The 17108-nt window shown below is 33.2% G+C and overlaps 2 protein-coding genes across 2 annotated transcripts; both read right to left on the bottom strand.

Moving 5' to 3' along the window:
* Nucleotides 1-1961: 1961 nt before the first annotated feature.
* On the bottom strand, nt 1962-12075 carry LOC144437818 (uncharacterized). Its single transcript, XM_078126845.1, has 7 exons — nt 11892-12075; nt 11611-11746; nt 11380-11437; nt 10935-10960; nt 10013-10093; nt 6919-7073; nt 1962-4210 (listed from the first exon to the last, which is right to left on the bottom strand). Exons 1-7 carry the CDS (start codon nt 11996-11998, stop codon nt 2938-2940), a joined length of 1836 nt encoding a protein of 611 aa, XP_077982971.1. The 5' UTR covers nt 11999-12075; the 3' UTR covers nt 1962-2937.
* A 1246-nt stretch (nt 12076-13321) lies between these two features.
* On the bottom strand, nt 13322-16086 carry LOC144437857 (NADH dehydrogenase [ubiquinone] iron-sulfur protein 6, mitochondrial-like). The gene is made up of 4 exons (XM_078126887.1): nt 15952-16086; nt 15266-15319; nt 14623-14745; nt 13322-13820 (listed from the first exon to the last, which is right to left on the bottom strand). The coding sequence occupies exons 1-4, from the start codon at nt 16078-16080 to the stop codon at nt 13758-13760; spliced, it is 369 nt and encodes a 122-aa protein (XP_077983013.1). The 5' UTR covers nt 16081-16086; the 3' UTR covers nt 13322-13757.
* Between the last annotated feature and the right edge of the window lie 1022 nt (nt 16087-17108).

Here is a 17108-nt window from a genome sequence, read left to right as displayed (position 1 = left end):
TTAATTGTATAGAAATGTGTCAACAATTGTAAGTGGGTCTATAGAGCTAACTGAATGGACACAGGTAGCCAACTATTCAGTAGAGATGTGATCAATACTGCTACCATACAACATGACTTATTTAAATAATAGAAAAAAAATCAATGCTTTGAGAAGAACACAGCAGAAAACTAGAATTACAGAATATTTATATTGAATTTCATTCTAAGACAGATTGAAGTAGAGTTAAGTTGTCAGGACAAATCGAAAGAGATTATCAATTGTTTGATGGTATAAATTACCAGCAATACGTATAGCACAGATAATTGATTTACAGATACATGTAGTGTGTGGAGTAGAATTTCAGGCAGTGGAAAATGGTCATCTATTTCACAAGCATTATAAACTTTTAGAAGAAATTCTGATTATGTTATCATAGAGATAGTCTGTAGAAAATACTTGTATTTCAATTAGTATGTGTTTATAATATTTTGATTTTAATATCTTGGTATGTAAATATGGTAACAAAGTAAATTTTTCCCCCAGACATAAACACTCTAATTTGTGCAGTAATGACCAGTAATTTTGATTCTCTTACACATGAGATCCTATGAAGTAAACATAAAAACCCTACAGATTTCTGCTTGACATGATCACCTTACCACAATATACCAGTAATTTGTTTCTTCAATTTATCTAGACTGACATATGTACATTATAGTTACACTAGCTTAGAATAATCTAATCAGAATTGTGAGATGGAAAAAATTGATTTAGTGAAAATATTGAGAAACAAGAAATCTGCAGTAGATAATGGTAAAATGGAATGCTGGTTGAATTAAATTACTAGTAATATTCACTGACTCATTATGTTACATTAACGTTAATCTTAGTTTAGAATTCTTGACTACGTTAATCTAATAATTCTCTGACAGTGGACTGAAATGTCTAAGAAATTTAGCTTGCAGTATTTCATTCTGTTAGGACACCCAGACTTAATTCATTGTTTTTCAGTGAAATGAAACGTCCAGTTTGCAGTATTTCATTCTGTTAGGACACCCAGACTTAATTCATTGTTTTTCAGTGAAATGAAACATCTAGTTTGCAGTATTTCATTCTGTTTAGGGCACCCAGACTTAATTCATTGTTTTTCAGTCAAATGAAACATCTAGTTTGCAGTATTTCATTATTAGGGCACCCAGACTTAATTCATTGTTTTTCAGTCAAATGAAACATCTAGTTTGCAGTATTTCATTCTGTTACAGCACCCAGACTTACAAATGTAATTCTATATATCTCATCGTAACACCTTAAAAATGATGGGTCAATTGGTCTATTAATAATTTAATATAAATGTATGAGTACTGGTACATGTTGGTAATATTTTCCATTCATTTATTGTTCTTTTAATGATCTGAATGAAATATAAAAAAAAAATAAAGTCAACTTTGAACCATGGGCTTTTTTAAATTTTCTGAATTTCAGCAATAAATGATACTTTTCACTCAGATATGCTTTTATGGGGTTGCCATCTGATAAACAGTGACATTGTGAATTTTTTGAATAATCCAGCCATAGAGGATGTCAATTTTTAATAATCCAGCCATAGAGGATGTCAATTTTTAATTTCACCAGAATGAAGAAATACTAGTACATGGTCAGTCAGGTAATGAGAAAGATAGAATTAAGTAAAGTCACCCTTAGCCTTATACATGTAACAACATGAAGTTGAATTGAACACTATGGTTTATCAACACAGATGAATTTCCATTTGAAAACAACCAGATGTCTTGTATATTTAAGAATGACACAATTATGACTGTACTACTGGTATTAAAGTGTGTCCCAATATTTACTGGTAAAGATAATAATTACACTAGATCTTAGAAATCTTTAATGACATGATGTATATTTAACCTTTCCAATCTAATGAATTCAAATTACATGTAATGAAAGCTGCTTCCTACACACTCACATAATCAACTCACGTTAGGAGTACATGATCTTTATTTACCAAGTATGTCAATTTTTAAATATTCTCAATTCAACTCTCGTACACTATTTATTATAAAAAAAAAAAAAAAAACATTTCAAGTAAATGACAAATATTTCATGATAACTCTGTGGATCAATAAAATAAGTTCAAATTTTAGCATGCAGTGTTATAAGTCTGACAAGGCAAGATAACCAGGGACTCCACGGAAATAAATATGAATATATTCTACCTCACTGACGTCATACAAATGAATGGTTCACTACAAATGCAGGCATTAACTTGGTGAATATTAATTTACATCTACTACAGCAGCTGATGGCCAATCTGATGTGGGAATATAGCTCAATTACTTTATTTACCTCTATTTCTTTCAAATATTGTCGTTTGTTTTTAATTTGTTCCGATAGTGAGTGCCTTCCCCAACAATTAAGCCAAATTCACGTATCAGATTTTAATGAGATTGGCTGATGGCATAATTCTTTGTGTTTAGCATTGTATTACTTGCCTCCCTTACATCACCATGGTTACCGTCACTACCCAGAACTTATCATAGTGAATGAATGAAATTAAGTTACTGCATTTACACCCAATATTGATCAAGACCCTATCCCCCCTATATTGTTAAAGTGTGGCCATCCATCCTACTTAAAACAACAAAAGTGAACCAAATGTACGGGAAATATGTGTGCAGTTTTTGGACTCTACCATAAATTTTTACAACCAGTGAAAGCAAGCCTTGTACACAAGTTTATTACCGCAGTGCTGTGCAAGGTATAGACACTATTGAATATATCAATACAGACATTATATTGATAATGTAAAGGTGCATTTATAGCAGTAAAAGTGTGAATGTAAGCACAGTGAAACCTGTCAATTATCGATGACATGCATCACTACAGGGTGATACTTGACAGGGCTGTCCACAACAGACAGGTTTACTGGTCTATCACATAAATCATAATTTATTTCTTTGCAGTCCTTGGTCTCCTTTTCCTTGCAGACTTAGCCCTAGAATTGGCTTTTACTATATTGACACTAACTGGCTTAGTGATAGAGTTCCTACGTTGGGAAGTGTAACTTTTCCCGGAAAGCACGGAATCTCTTCCTTTTGCTCCTCGTACAGGTTTAGCAGTGGCCGGACGTGATGGTGATTTAGTTGAAAATGGAGTGTTAGGACGTGTTGAGCTGGGACTAGGTGAGATGATGACTTGATCAGCTGATTGTATGGCACCATTAATTTTACCATTTGGGTTTATACGTCTGGGATCAACACTATACAGCTCTGCTGTACTATACGTAGCAAAAGAAGACTTAGGCCTCCCTAGTAGAGTGTTATTTTTGTTGATAGTCTGAACTCTATTCTTCCGTGTACAACTGTTACAAGACTTTGGTCTTTTCGTACTTTCATCATCACTGTCTGTTCTTGGTGACCGTACAAAGTGTTGGTAACCGTACTCTGTACAACTACCATCACAAGTTCTCTTTTTACAATGGTAACACCCCTTAGCTGAATGTACACGTTTTGATGGACAGTCACCTGCACATGCTGGTTGTGTACAATCATCAACACAGTTTTTAGATTTGTATCTACCACTAAGACCTGCACTCTGTACTCTGTCGACACCTTCCTTTTGTTTACCATTTTTCTTGTGTGATTTTTGTTTCTCATTTTCCCAATTAATAGTAAGCCATTGTAATCTTTCCAGCTCTACTAATCTTTCCATCATTGGTTCGTCCTCTTCTTCTGGTTTCTGTTCCAGGGTTTCTTTCCAGTCTTCTTCCAGACAGGAGAGATAGAAGAGATCCATATCACAGAATGGTTCCGATAGTGGTTCTGGATATTCCTGGTCTGGTTCTTCCAAGTTAGATTCATTAAAATCAATATCATCATCATAATCTTCTAGATCAGATGGAATACTAAAATCTGGAATTCTTGGTCTCTGTTCTTTAACTTTCTCTAATTCATCATTTTCATAATCACTGTTCTCTTCATCATTTTTCTCATTTTCATCACCAGAGTCATCAGACCAGGTAGTTTTGACAGTATTGAAGGGCCCCTCAGCAACATCATAAAATGGTGTTGACTTTTCAAGGTCCCCTAACTCCTCAACAATACGTGGTGTTAGCGAATCATATTCATTTACTGGTGAGGAAGATCTAGTACTGTACTGGGACATTGTTGAATGTGGTCGCCGTAGTAATGATGACATTGGTCTTGGTGAAACTTGTCTTGTTCTACAGAATAAAGTAAGGAAATCAAATAAATTAAGTAACAGGTAAAGTTTTTAATCACAAGTAACCATGGAAACAGTTTGTTTCTATATGAGTTGCTGATAGTACACATTATAAATAGTGTCAGAAGTTAATGTCTACAATGGTGTTAACATTACTAATGAGTTGAAATTCAGTTGTCAACTTGTAATTGATAGAATTAATGAGTCAGATTTGTTATTTTGGCCTTTCTGTCAAGTCTACTACATTTGATAAACTATAACTTCATGTTTAGTCAAACTAAACCTATACCAAACAATCTATCCCACAATTCCTAGCAATAGGATTCTATTGTCATCACTGGAAAATGTTGGGTTTTTTGTTAATTTCTAAAATAAGCCAGTCTAGGACAGTGGCAGCTCATGATCAGTGACAAATCATGATCATGTTAAGGGGTCTATAAAACTTCACCTAACCCTATCTCCCTAAGTTCATATCAAATGTGTACATTTATGTATTTAGTAAACAGTTTATGAATTTCTATGATTAGCGCAGTGTACATCCTAGAATTTCAAGTTTGTTGTAGCTAAGGATATAAAATAAACTTATTTGAAATTATTTGATATTTTTCAGTTTGTAGTAACATGGCTGTCAAATGGTAATAGCAGTTTGTCGGCTGACAAACATGGCGATAACAGGTTGATGCTTTCCTTGAAACTAGCAGGCACACAATTTAATCTCTTATGTAATTATTAGAAAGGACATTGTACAAGCTTAATTAACGTAACTATGTTCAAAGAATTTAAAGTATTTTTAATATATTCATGAAAGTCAATCCCCAAGGTGTATTGGTCTGTAATGACAAGTCTTCTACTAGATTTGTATGTCCCTTTGGACTAATGAAAGATACTGCATGTTACATAAATTACTGTTACTATGACAACAGTACATGAATTAATGTCCTTTTTGCAATTTACAAGCCATGAGTTTCTGATTTTCTAACATTTTGTTGAAGTCCTAAAAGGTACCTTTTTGATTTCCTATCCAGTGTCATGACACCTGTGTATGGTTGAGAGATTATTGTGTATGCACTGAAAGTGTTCAACTCTACTATAGAATAAAATGACAGACTCAATTTCCCGTACAATTCATCAACTTTATTTTCACTTTATAGTTGAGTTCCGTTATCTGGGATTGCACTGAATGTAAAACCTCTAATAGATTCCCACAACAACACCAGATTATTGTTATCAACTTATATCCTGTACAGTGTGAAGCTAAAGTTTGACAGGAATCGCTAAGGGGATTATCAATAAATAAAACCAACTATTCACTGTAAAGCACTCATACAAATTAGGTTGTTCTATAGGGTAACAATAGCAGCAGACAACCATTAGCTACCATTGGTGTGGTATTATGATATATACAATGCAAGTATGGTATACTCCCATCCCAAAAGGTCATACAAGCCAACTGACTGACTGTTGTTGAGGTTTTATGCATAGAATTCTCTATTACTGTCTAGTCAAATAGAGATAAATATGTTGAGGTCAGATTACAAAGAACTTGGTGGAGAATGAAGATCAAAACTAAGGTGTGGAAGATCAAATTGAATGAATAATTTAGTGGACCGGTGGATCCATTAGGCCTAATAAAATAAATTGTGTGGTTCCGTTTACACTCAATTTTAGAATAGGTGGGGTAGGTAGATTTTTTATTTTATTTTATTTTTTTTTTTTCTGTGTTAGTGTCTAGTTCAGGTTTTCCATTGTTTTCCAAATGGTTTCTGTGTTATTTATTTCTTCCTATCAGATGTACAGCCATTACAGCTTGGAAGAACATGTTTTAGAATGACTTTTCAAGTTGGTGCAATTTCCTCGTTCACTATTTCTCGTGAGACTTCACAATTTTTGCGATTTTATTATTTTTTTCTCTCAGTCAGGTAACCGGAACCAAACAGTTATTTTTTTAGGCTTTAGTAGGATCCGTAGAGGAGTATCACAACAGCTGTTAGTATGATAGTGTGTCAATGACACTGTAGATTAACAATTCTATTTGGCTGATAACACCATTGTTGTTTTATCTGTACAAAGTGACAACTATTCCTTGTTATCTATAATGGTTATCTTGTTGCCAAGTTTTAGTTAAAATGATGGTGTCCTGGTATTAAATCTTACACATGACAAAAAAGTCACACCTTGATTATTTCATGCATCTGTTCTTAAGTTTTTTCAAAAGGAATGTTCATAGTTTCTGAAGAATGTACAAATGTATTCGATATAACTGTTGACTGTATATATTATGCAAATTAATTATTATCATTCTTTTTCTATCACACAAATATACACAATTTAAAGATTTACTTTAGCCAAGAAAAAAATGTAATCCGAGAATTTTTCTAATAATCTTGATAGTGACATGTATAAAGACTTGCTTCTATTCAAAAGCTTAATATGTTTTTTATATTAAAAAAATATAATTTAGTCTTGAAAAGAGTCAATCAGACAACAAGTACTTGAATATGTATGCAGTTTGAAACTCATTGTAACAATGTTTAAATTGTCACCATTGAAATTATAGAAAATTTACAAAAAAAAATTTTTATGGCAAAAACACATTTTGTGTTGATTTTTGATTGAATTAATTGGAAGAATGATTAATTGATCTCAAGTGAATAAAATGAGAACAGATAAAATGACAATAAAGTTGAATAGAAAGTGAAACTTTTTTACCTGTCTGATCTACTGATTGGTCTGGATTGTATCAGCATGTCCTCATCTTCAGTGCTTTGATAACGTTCATATGATGGTCTTGTAGATCGTAGGTTTAGTGCTAACTGACTTGGATGTATAGCTGGTGTCACTTTCTCACTATTTACATAGTATTTCTACAAAGCACAGAATAAATAGAATAAATACAGGTGAATTAAGATCTTAGTTGTAGAAGGTACATTTCTTAGACATTGTTTTAAAACTACACGCTTATTCTTGTTGTATTTAATATGCCACCAGTGGCTTGTGAGAATGCGTGTTCATGAAGAATTTCATATAGGGTTGGAGAGTACTACTGATACAAATACTAGACAAGGAGAAATATGGTAAAAATGGCATATTAGTTTCCCCATGCATTGTACAATTTTGTTTGGGAAGCAATTGGACATACACTGGTAGATTTAAATTCATACTGTGCCTGAGAAAAAAACACTGAATTCACTGAACATTGTAAGAATCATTATCGCAGGGAAAGTCTTTGAAAACATGTGGGAAATAGTGCTAGATTTTAGCTATAATCTGTTCTGAACAGAAACACATGACAATGAGTAAAATGAAGTGTGACATCACATTAGTGATGTCATTAACAGAATCTGTGTTATACACTTCACAAGATATTTACAATACAGAATACAAAAAATGTGGAAGTCCAGCTTTGAGTCTTTTGAAAGAAAATAAATAGTAATTAGTGTCCCATTGTGAGTTGATATAGTTCAACACAAACACAGTTGATTAGTTTCAGTTCATTTCATAGTCTGATGACTTAAAACCATAGACCCTCCACTGTGGTCTATGTTAAAACCTATCTGTTACAAATAAAAAGTCATTTCCTTATCCACATAATACAAGCAATGGGTAACAATGACATTCAAATCTTTGATCAAAATGATCATCTCATACCATGAATATTTCAGGATGTCTACCCCTCTCTACACCATGATTTTTTTCAAGATTTACACCCCACACCCCATATATTTTTCCACCCCCTACTCCTCCATGTACACACACGACGTATTATTCAAGATTGACAGCCCATGCATGGGATTTCCAGGTTTTACCACTTTCTCTACAATACAGGTAACTTCCAGTAGTATATATATTTTTTGTTTTACTTTTTCATTTCGTTGTATCTGTAGGTATGTATTACATGATTTATTATTGAATGCAGTGTTACATATCAAATAGAATATCCTACACTATTATCATATTACAACAAAAGTATTAGATTCCATCATGTATATATTACAGCAAGTCATTTACATTCTGGTAATATTTATTCTAACACATAATAATTCCTAAAGGAATTAATAAAGGTAACAGTTGGTAATGGATAGTACTGGACTTTTCAACTGTTAACCATTCAACACCATATTTGGAACCTGAGACATAAACTTACAAGATAATGCCATTATTAACCAATACAATTCCTTTTTAATAGTAGTATTAAATTTAGTTTTACACTGGTCAGTTTTATTCATTTTTCTCATTTTATTATTTCTTTCATTCAATCTACGGTATATATGTTATTTATGTCTACCTGTAATTCATGTTTGTTTGCTTCATGTGCATTATTTTATTTTTAGAATATTAGTTCAGACTTCTTGACAAAGTCCATTCGCGGTGTGAAAAACCTATTCAAAGATTCAATTTAATTTTGTACTGAATTTATAGTAATACTATATGCTGGTAAAATCATAAAAACTGACATCTTTTCTCTTCATAAAAAAATTACATATCTAGTTCAGTATGTGTTTCTTTCACCCCAACTATTGATGTTTGAATCATACATATGTTATTAATATATTAATCTTAAAATCAACAATATTGTTTGTTTTATTTCATTTTGGTTCCTGGTTCTGTTTTAGGTAGTTTAGTTAGCTGTTAGACTAGTCTTAGTTTTACAGCAGATCAAATCTATTAATAAGTCTGTGTCTAGTATTGTATTTGTACAAGATTACCAGATATTGGGAGTAATGTGAAACAATGTAAGTGGATAAAGGTACTATTTATTTTGACAGATGGATTTGATGTTGTCATGGATACCATAATAAAACATTACCATATGACCACAATTACTCTATGAATTTAATCAATTGACTGGTAAATATGCAAATTAAACAACGGATTCATTCTATTTGTCATTCAAAAATAATTCAAATATTTCTGTCATTCAAAAAAATCTAACCTTTCATTATTTCCTTTATACATGTAGAACAATTTTAAAAAAATCAAAACTTAATTTTAACCTTTTCCTATATAGATCGATAGCAGCATATATACAGATTTCTATCCACACACCTACTAGAGTCAAATCACTATTACAATAATTGGCTGAAATTTCATGCTGAATGATACCTTTACAAATTTAACCAGCAAAATTCTCCAGTATACTTTGTGCATAAAAATAGCAGCACTTTGTTATACTGTTTCTTTAGTACAAATGTACAAAAACTCATTAAGTAAAATGTCACGTTGAATAAAAGCCACGGTTTTGATGTGAAATCAGCACTGAATTCATTACATTAATCAATGTAGTCATGTTTGGCATGTAAAGTGGAAATTCCATCATTTCCCATTACACCAACAATTCACACACACTTAGTTCATTTCCTATACCTGACGACTGTAAGATGTTGGTTTGATAAAGCAAATTTTGCAACGGTGCATAATCCAAAGTTAATTAAAAACACAACATCAAATACCAAATATGTACAGTCCTATTATCATCAACTTGATAAACATTTTAAACTCAATGAAATTAGTTATTCTTAATTTAAATTACACCAGTTATATACTGTCATAATTGATCTCATTATTTAACATATTTACATATTAGATTGATATATATATATTTCATATTTACATATTTAATTGTTGTAGATTTCATATTAATGTATCAGATAGATGTAGATTTCATATTTACATATTTGATTGATGTAGATTTCATATTTACATATTTGATTGATGTAGATTTCATATTTACATATTAGATTGATGTAGATTTCATATTTACATATCAGATTGATATAGATTTCATCTGTAATGGATTTCTTACCTTGAAACCAGAATTCCTGAATTTATTTGTCATCATGTTGTTGACATCTTTGACTTGGTTCGTTAATTTTCTAAACGTGTCCTGCATAGAAAGAGAGCAGTGTAATGACGTCAATCCATTGTCTGTGTGTATTTCATTAAAATGTCTCAGTCACTCTGCTGGGTAAACCTTCAGTACAAATATTTTCTCCCAGTCGATTTACAGTAACAAAAGCTAAGCTACATTGGATGGGTCATATACAAACTTAAGACTTGCCCCTAAGCATTGTATTAGACTTAGAAAACAGAGTAACTGTATGCTTGGAGTAGAGCTACAGGGGAACTAGTCAAAATATATTCACTGAATAACCATGGTTGGGGGATCTTACTGCACAGCTGTAAGTTTAATCTATGCAACCATTGATATATCATAGGTTTATTCTTTACTTCACAAAGCTGTTTTGTCAAGGCCAATAAGATCTCCTGATTTGTGTATTTGATCAGAAACTGACCCAGAAGCAAACAGAAAGCATACATTGAAAACTTGTATCAGAGATATTGTCAAATGCAGTATACCTTCTGTAGTAGTAGACCTACTTAAAATCTTATAGAAATAGGCTTCACAAGCTAATGATATCCAGGTGTTATTTGAAAAATAATGTGAAAGAAAATGAAATAAAACATATCTTGAGGAGTGTTTTTATGTTGTAATTGCACAGTACCAAGGGCATGTCTATAGAATGAATAGTATGGTTTGAGGCGAGCACTTTCCTTCTGACATTAATTGTAAAGAGTCAACAACATATATCATGGGCAGTGAACACTGGTACAATGGTCGCTAGTCAACAAACCATGTCCAATTCACAAAGCTTTGGTTTGGAATCGTGCTAGATAAAACAGTCTTGTATGCTACTGAACGTCACAATCAGTATAAAATAACCCACCTGTGTGATTTTGTACATCGATAAATCTGCAAACAAAAAGAGGTAAAAAAAAAGTCCACATTAGTAACTGTAAACATGAAAGTGATACATATTTCAACTTTTCTTGGATATTTTAAAACTTTTTTTCAGTTTCAGTATTATTGATGAGACATACAGACTAAAATTGAATTTTATTCCGGTCAGTACGTCAGAATCTACAGTGACCTGGTAACGGATAAATTGTTAACGTTAACAGTTCGTTTTGACTTCGCTTTGTTATACGTTGTATCAAATGTATTGTAATGAAACCGAACGCTTGTAATACGACCGTTGCTCCACACAGCAAAACGTACCGTCTGGTCACTTAATGCTAAAATTTCATTGCAATACAACTAGACAACCTCGAGTTAAGCGGTGTTATGCAGTTACTCACACACACTGATATGGTTCAGTAGTTACGCCTTACCTGTGTAACTATCATGATTATCATTGCTTGTTGTCCATGACTTCCACTTTAAAGTTTCCTGTGTAAGTAACGTAAAAATGTCACTGAGTTAGAAACCATACAACTGCTGAATTCATGGGAATTTTTTATCTATGTTCTGAGAATATTGACTTTCGGTTATGATATCAGAATAAAAGTTATAAAATTGTCACTGACTTGCTAGTAATAGTTAGAAACCAGACGTATACTTACCCTATCTAAAGTGTTCAGACTTGGCGTCGACGGCCGTGCTAACATCAACTCGGCTCGTTCTTCCGTAGACAGTAACCCACCTCTCCTACTGGTTTTAGCGCTGCTAATTCTTGTTGCATTCTGTCGTCTTTTATCACTGTAAAGAAAAATCACAATCGTGTATGCCGGGTTTTCTTATCGGAAAAACGATCAGCTGTGCTTCAGAAACTAAACAGCCCTTGTTTGCTACACACTTATAGTTATTTCCCCATAACACAGATCGTTGATCGGTACATACATACCCTCGAAATCCTCGTAACGGCGTCTTTGTTGGGTCTGGTGCTGGCCAATTTTGACTGTATACAGCTGTTAGTAAGGTCTGTCCGGTAATTTCACTGTCTGGGCCCATCTTGACAGACTTAATTGGACATGAATCGAACTGTTAAGTAGTGACATGTGGACTTCACAGAAATATTGCACTTTACAACAACCGCACCAGGAGTAATGCTCATAGTGTTGTGGTATGTGGCAACCGTCCTATTGTTATGCAAATAAAGAAGGTAACATTGGTTAGTAGGTAGGTACGTTCGTTCTGCTGTATATATACAGCATATCATATCAGAGATGATTCATTTTGGTCAATCAAATGAATCGTTTCATGATTGGTCTATGTGAATAATATTTCTTTTTATAATATTGATTATGAAATCGTTATAATTCAGTGTTCAAATGATCGTTTGACTATAATTATATCACTTGTCCATCACACCATCATTTCTGTTTTACTGTACTATTCTTATACCTCAGCAGTTTTTTATTTAAGTATCATCAAACTGGCTATCACAAAATATTTTATTCGTTGCCCCTTTAAAAAAAATGCGCGTACCAAGATTTTAAAAAGACAATCTTTTAAATATGTCTCACATATTCGAAAATTTTACAGTTACCAAGGATGTATAATTTATGTCCTTGTCTTTACCATGTTTACAAACATACAACGTATCCCTCAACATGTATTTTATTTATTTATTTATTTATTTATTTAGTTTTGTATTTGTTTGAAGTTCAGGGCGTGGAAGTAATAGTTACAATAAAACTCATTGTCTGATGTGTATAGTTTCAATACTCGTTGGGATGCAGACTGACAAACTATGCTAATGACTGTGAGGGCGCTATTTTATTTTCACTTTTGTCAAGGTGTCAAAACATTCGCATCTTGCCGCGTTTGGAATGGGAGTGGGCATAGAGAGGGTTTCTTATTGATAGTTGATATTTGTCTGACTAATCGACAACAATAATAAGCAGAGAAAGAACAAATTATAGAACTGGACTTTCATACGTTTATTTTTTCAATTTTCACATTGTGGCCAGTGACAAAATATCCCTGGCAAAATATCACCAGTCTGCTATTCCTTGCATCATAGATATAATATTTTAATCAAAATGACCTGGTGTATTTGGCAAATAAACATTAAAGAGGCTCTCTCTCTCTCTCTCTCTCTCTCTCTCTCTCTCTCTCTCTCTCTCTCTCTCTCTCTCTCTCTCTCTCTCTCTCTCCCTCCCTCCCTCCCTCCCTCCCTCCCCCCCCCTCCCTCCCTCCCTCCCTCCCTCTCTCTCTCTCTCTCTCTCTCTCTCTCTCTCTCTCTCTCTCTCTCTCTCTCTCTCTCTCTCTCTCTCTCTCTCTCTCCCCCCCCATTTACACATTACACATCAAATGTAACTTGAACAAAACTTTAATCACTAAAACACAGCATAAAGTAGTACATGTCATACAAAGTGTCTTTTTTTACAATACAAATCATTTGTACATGCTTTTACTACAAAGATATCTAGATTTTATAGCAAATACTGTATTCATTCTATGCTGTCAGCAAACCAATATGAAGTCTTGTGTAGATTAGTGATTAGAGAGTAAGTTGACTCGGAAACCAGCTATAGATGATTTGGTGTACATACGTGTAAAGTTGAATAATTTGCTATGATAAATGTATCTAGAGTGTATCAGTGAAACTACGTGACACTCAACAAAGTACATTACAGTGCTGGTGTAAGATTGGTGCAATATTTGATTGTTGCTGGTGGCTAGAATTCTGTCATATCACTCCGTGTACAATCATATTTTTTTATATCAAATGAAAACAATCCCTATGTATTACTAAATATATATATTAATGTGCTTTCTGTTCATAGCGAAGTCCACAGTATCCACAGGCATGGGGACCAGGTTGATCCTGTCGGGGGAATAAAAATACTATCATTACATAATGTCTTTGGCATCAACACATGCTTTGTACATGTACAGAAAAGTAAAATAGTACAAATGATAACTATACAATCTGATTGGAAATTATGTTTAGAGGTAAAGTAACTAAGGCTTGTGACCTTACGTCTTTCATTACATCTTAGAAGCATGTATGTAAAAAGTGATGTACCACAGCCTCACACCTACAGGTATCAATATTGCCATTTCTGTTATAATCTTTGAAGCTACAGGAAATGTCACGATAGTATAATAATGATTTAGATATACTTTGACAGCAGAGTTAAAGTAAAGTCATAAAAATATATGTCCTGACTAAATAGTTATCTTTTGAGCAAATACACTTTGCTATCATGATAGGATGGCAAGAAGAAAGATGGTTTGCTAGCAAATATATGACAAACAAAGACAGGTAAATTCATTTTTATAATATTCCATTTCCCCTTGTTAGTTAGTTAAGTTGTAAAGTAAAACCAAAGCAATATATATTCATCCACATACTAATATTTTTATTGGGCTTTATATAATAATCCATAGTCTATCAAATACATTCATGGATACAATATTCACAATATATTACATGGCTGCTTTAAAATTACAGATAAGGATGCTAGCTTTCACTGAGAAACTTATACCTTTTGTGGAGACTTTTAAGTGATAAATTCCAAAACTTGTCCCACTTCTTGATATGTAGATTTAACTACACCAATATTGAATTATATGTTGTGAATTTTTTGTAAGTACTTTTTGTTTGCCTTTATCCACATACTTACCAAATTAATATAGACTTTTGGATGTCCAAGTGCACCATCACCACCATCACACCACACATGATTTCCAGCTATTTGTATAGGTGGAATATCAGCTATGAGATCTATGGCAAATTTCTCATTCACCTAGATAGACACACAAAGGGATGATAAGTGTTGATTACAATGATCAGTATCATAACAAGAACAAAACAGACCCCCCCCCCCCCCCCCATGATGTGTAAGTGTCTCTGTGGGTATTCGGGGCACTACTTGCAGTGTTTTCTGCAGCACTTTCACATGCTACACTCATGACAGTATAGCCACACATAAGAGATCATTGCAAGCACTCATGCATATACCCAGCATATGTCACACTGGCACTCATGCATTATGGACCAGGAGTTCTAATACTATGGTATAATACTGTCACAGGTTGCACAGCAGTGTTGTTTTAATATAGGTAGGGTAGGTGAAATAAACAAGAGTGTCCCTGGCATTTCATCAGAGTTCCCTATATATAACATACATCAAACAATACAAGTTCTACAAGATTTCCTGCAGTAAATTGCTGCAATAATTTGATTCATCATCAACAATGGAATATTGTAAATTTACAGCTGAAACCCATCTGTACAAGCAATGAAATGTGTACCTATTTTCTTACCTCTTTCACAGACTGGGTGAATCTAACCTGTCGATAGTCACCATCATCAAACACCTGTTAATAAGACCATAATACATTATGATAATTCTTATTTGGTGGATAGTTTTTATAGTATGGTAACTTATATCTGTAATTTTGTGACTACAATCATTTAACAGACTACTGGAGGACTGTTTACATCCAACAAATATTTTCCAAGAAGTTTATCATCTGAGGTAGAAATATGCAACAATTTACTTTTGTCATTTGAGTAATGAAAATTTGAATTATTTAATAACAAGGAAGAAACATATCTTTCATCTGTATCAGGACAAAGAATTACCGGTAAATGATGAAATTCACCTTCTGAGTTCTACTACATTTATTTATTTAGTCTAGATTTCATTACAATTTACATTTTTTAAAGAATCAAATTATTGTTACATTATAATAATTCTCGGAGACCATATCGCTGATATATTTAGGGGGTTAGTTAATCTTATTATAGAACTATTATCTCACATGCTGAATAAGCATCGTGTTATTTATTTGGGCTATTTATTTTTCCAATGTATAATATCATACAACTTACGTGATCTATGATGACAACAACCTCAGAACTGGTGTTGACATCTGACATTGAGATGACCCCCCAGTATAAATTACGAGTAGCAGATTCAACGGGTATGCATGGTTAAAAAACTGACCTGGCCTGTATGTGTCACTTGTCTATCTTGCACGTAACATCGATTACATGTACTGATGGGTCTCGCAATGCTTTGAACTAGTCTTGAAATTGTTGGCACCCGGCGAGAAATCATCTGGATCGTCGCCATTTTAGTTGCACGGCATTATGGGCCTTTTGATTGGCATACCTAACTACATCTTTAAAAATGAAATTATATCTTAAATTCCTGGCTGTTCAATATGCTATGCAGATGCACACATTCTTGTAGATTCCAAACAAACATTACGACAATATTCTCCATTTCTTCATATCCAGATGTGATTCTTTTATAATCTATGGGGGAAAAGAAGCAAGTGAGCTAATGAACAAATGAGATACTTAGGGGGCTTATGCACATCCGGATTTGAAGTCGTGTGCTAGGTGAACGTGCTGGTCTAAGTTGCTCTGCACATTGTGAAGAAAGTGGTTATTTTCTGGAGAGAGAGTGAAGGTTGGTGCAGATATTGTTAATTACTGTAATATTTATGGGAAAGACTATTTACTGTGCAGCAATGAAATGACGTGTTATATTCCAGTGTTGTATTATCGTCGATCGCTTATCCCTCTTCTGTTCTGATGATAAGTGATATGATACTAAATGATAGGCTTACAAATCATCAAATACTACTAGTTGATATTTGCGATGTTAAAAAATGTTTGTGTTGCCTGAAACATGGTGATACTTCAATGCCTGAAGAAAGGCATACCAACTTGCACCAACAAGACAGCACTGTTTTACAAATTGCTAGCTTCTTGCCTCTAATATCTGTAATGGGCATCTTTAAATTAAACTGGACAATAAATATAATGAATTCTCAAACTACGTACTGTAGCCAATGTTACTACATGTAATTTCGCAGGCACGCACGCACGCACGCACACACATATGCATGTATATGCATTCATATATGTCATTTATGTAATACTAAAGCTATTGGTGATGAAATCCATGCTATAATGAATTACAGCAATACATCTGTAATTGAAGTTAGAAACCAATTTCAAAGATCTATCAAAATTTATGATCAAAGTTTTTCAAAATTATCTCAAAAAGAATATTTCAAAAGAATAATGAACTCAAATGATGATTTTGTCACTAATAGCTTTGGAGAAAATTCTCTAATTCATTATTATCAT

The sequence above is a fragment of the Glandiceps talaboti genome, chromosome 7, assembly GCF_964340395.1.
Source record: "Glandiceps talaboti chromosome 7, keGlaTala1.1, whole genome shotgun sequence".
Lineage (NCBI taxonomy): Eukaryota > Metazoa > Hemichordata > Enteropneusta > Spengelidae > Glandiceps > Glandiceps talaboti.
The sequence above is the reverse complement of the archived record's forward strand: the minus strand, read 5'-3'. Positions and strand labels throughout refer to the sequence as shown.

What these genes read in the sequence shown, in the direction of transcription:
- LOC144437818 (XM_078126845.1), bottom strand. Translation starts at nt 11,998, where the DNA reads ATGGGCCCAGACAGTGAAATTACCGGACAGACCTTACTAACAGCTGTA. An exon ending in GTCTGAACACTTTAGATAGG is followed by an intron (nt 11,438 to 11,610) that starts GTAAGTATACGT and finishes TTACTTACACAG; the next exon opens with GAAACTTTAAAGTGGAAGTC. An exon ending in CCAATCAGTAGATCAGACAG is followed by an intron (nt 4,211 to 6,918) that starts GTAAAAAAGTTT and finishes TTTATTCTGTAG; the next exon opens with AACAAGACAAGTTTCACCAA.
- LOC144437857 (XM_078126887.1), bottom strand. Translation starts at nt 16,080, where the DNA reads ATGGCGACGATCCAGATGATTTCTCGCCGGGTGCCAACAATTTCAAGA. An exon ending in TCACCCAGTCTGTGAAAGAG is followed by an intron (nt 14,746 to 15,265) that starts GTAAGAAAATAG and finishes GTGTCTATCTAG; the next exon opens with GTGAATGAGAAATTTGCCAT. An exon ending in CAAAAGTCTATATTAATTTG is followed by an intron (nt 13,821 to 14,622) that starts GTAAGTATGTGG and finishes TTCCCCCGACAG; the next exon opens with GATCAACCTGGTCCCCATGC.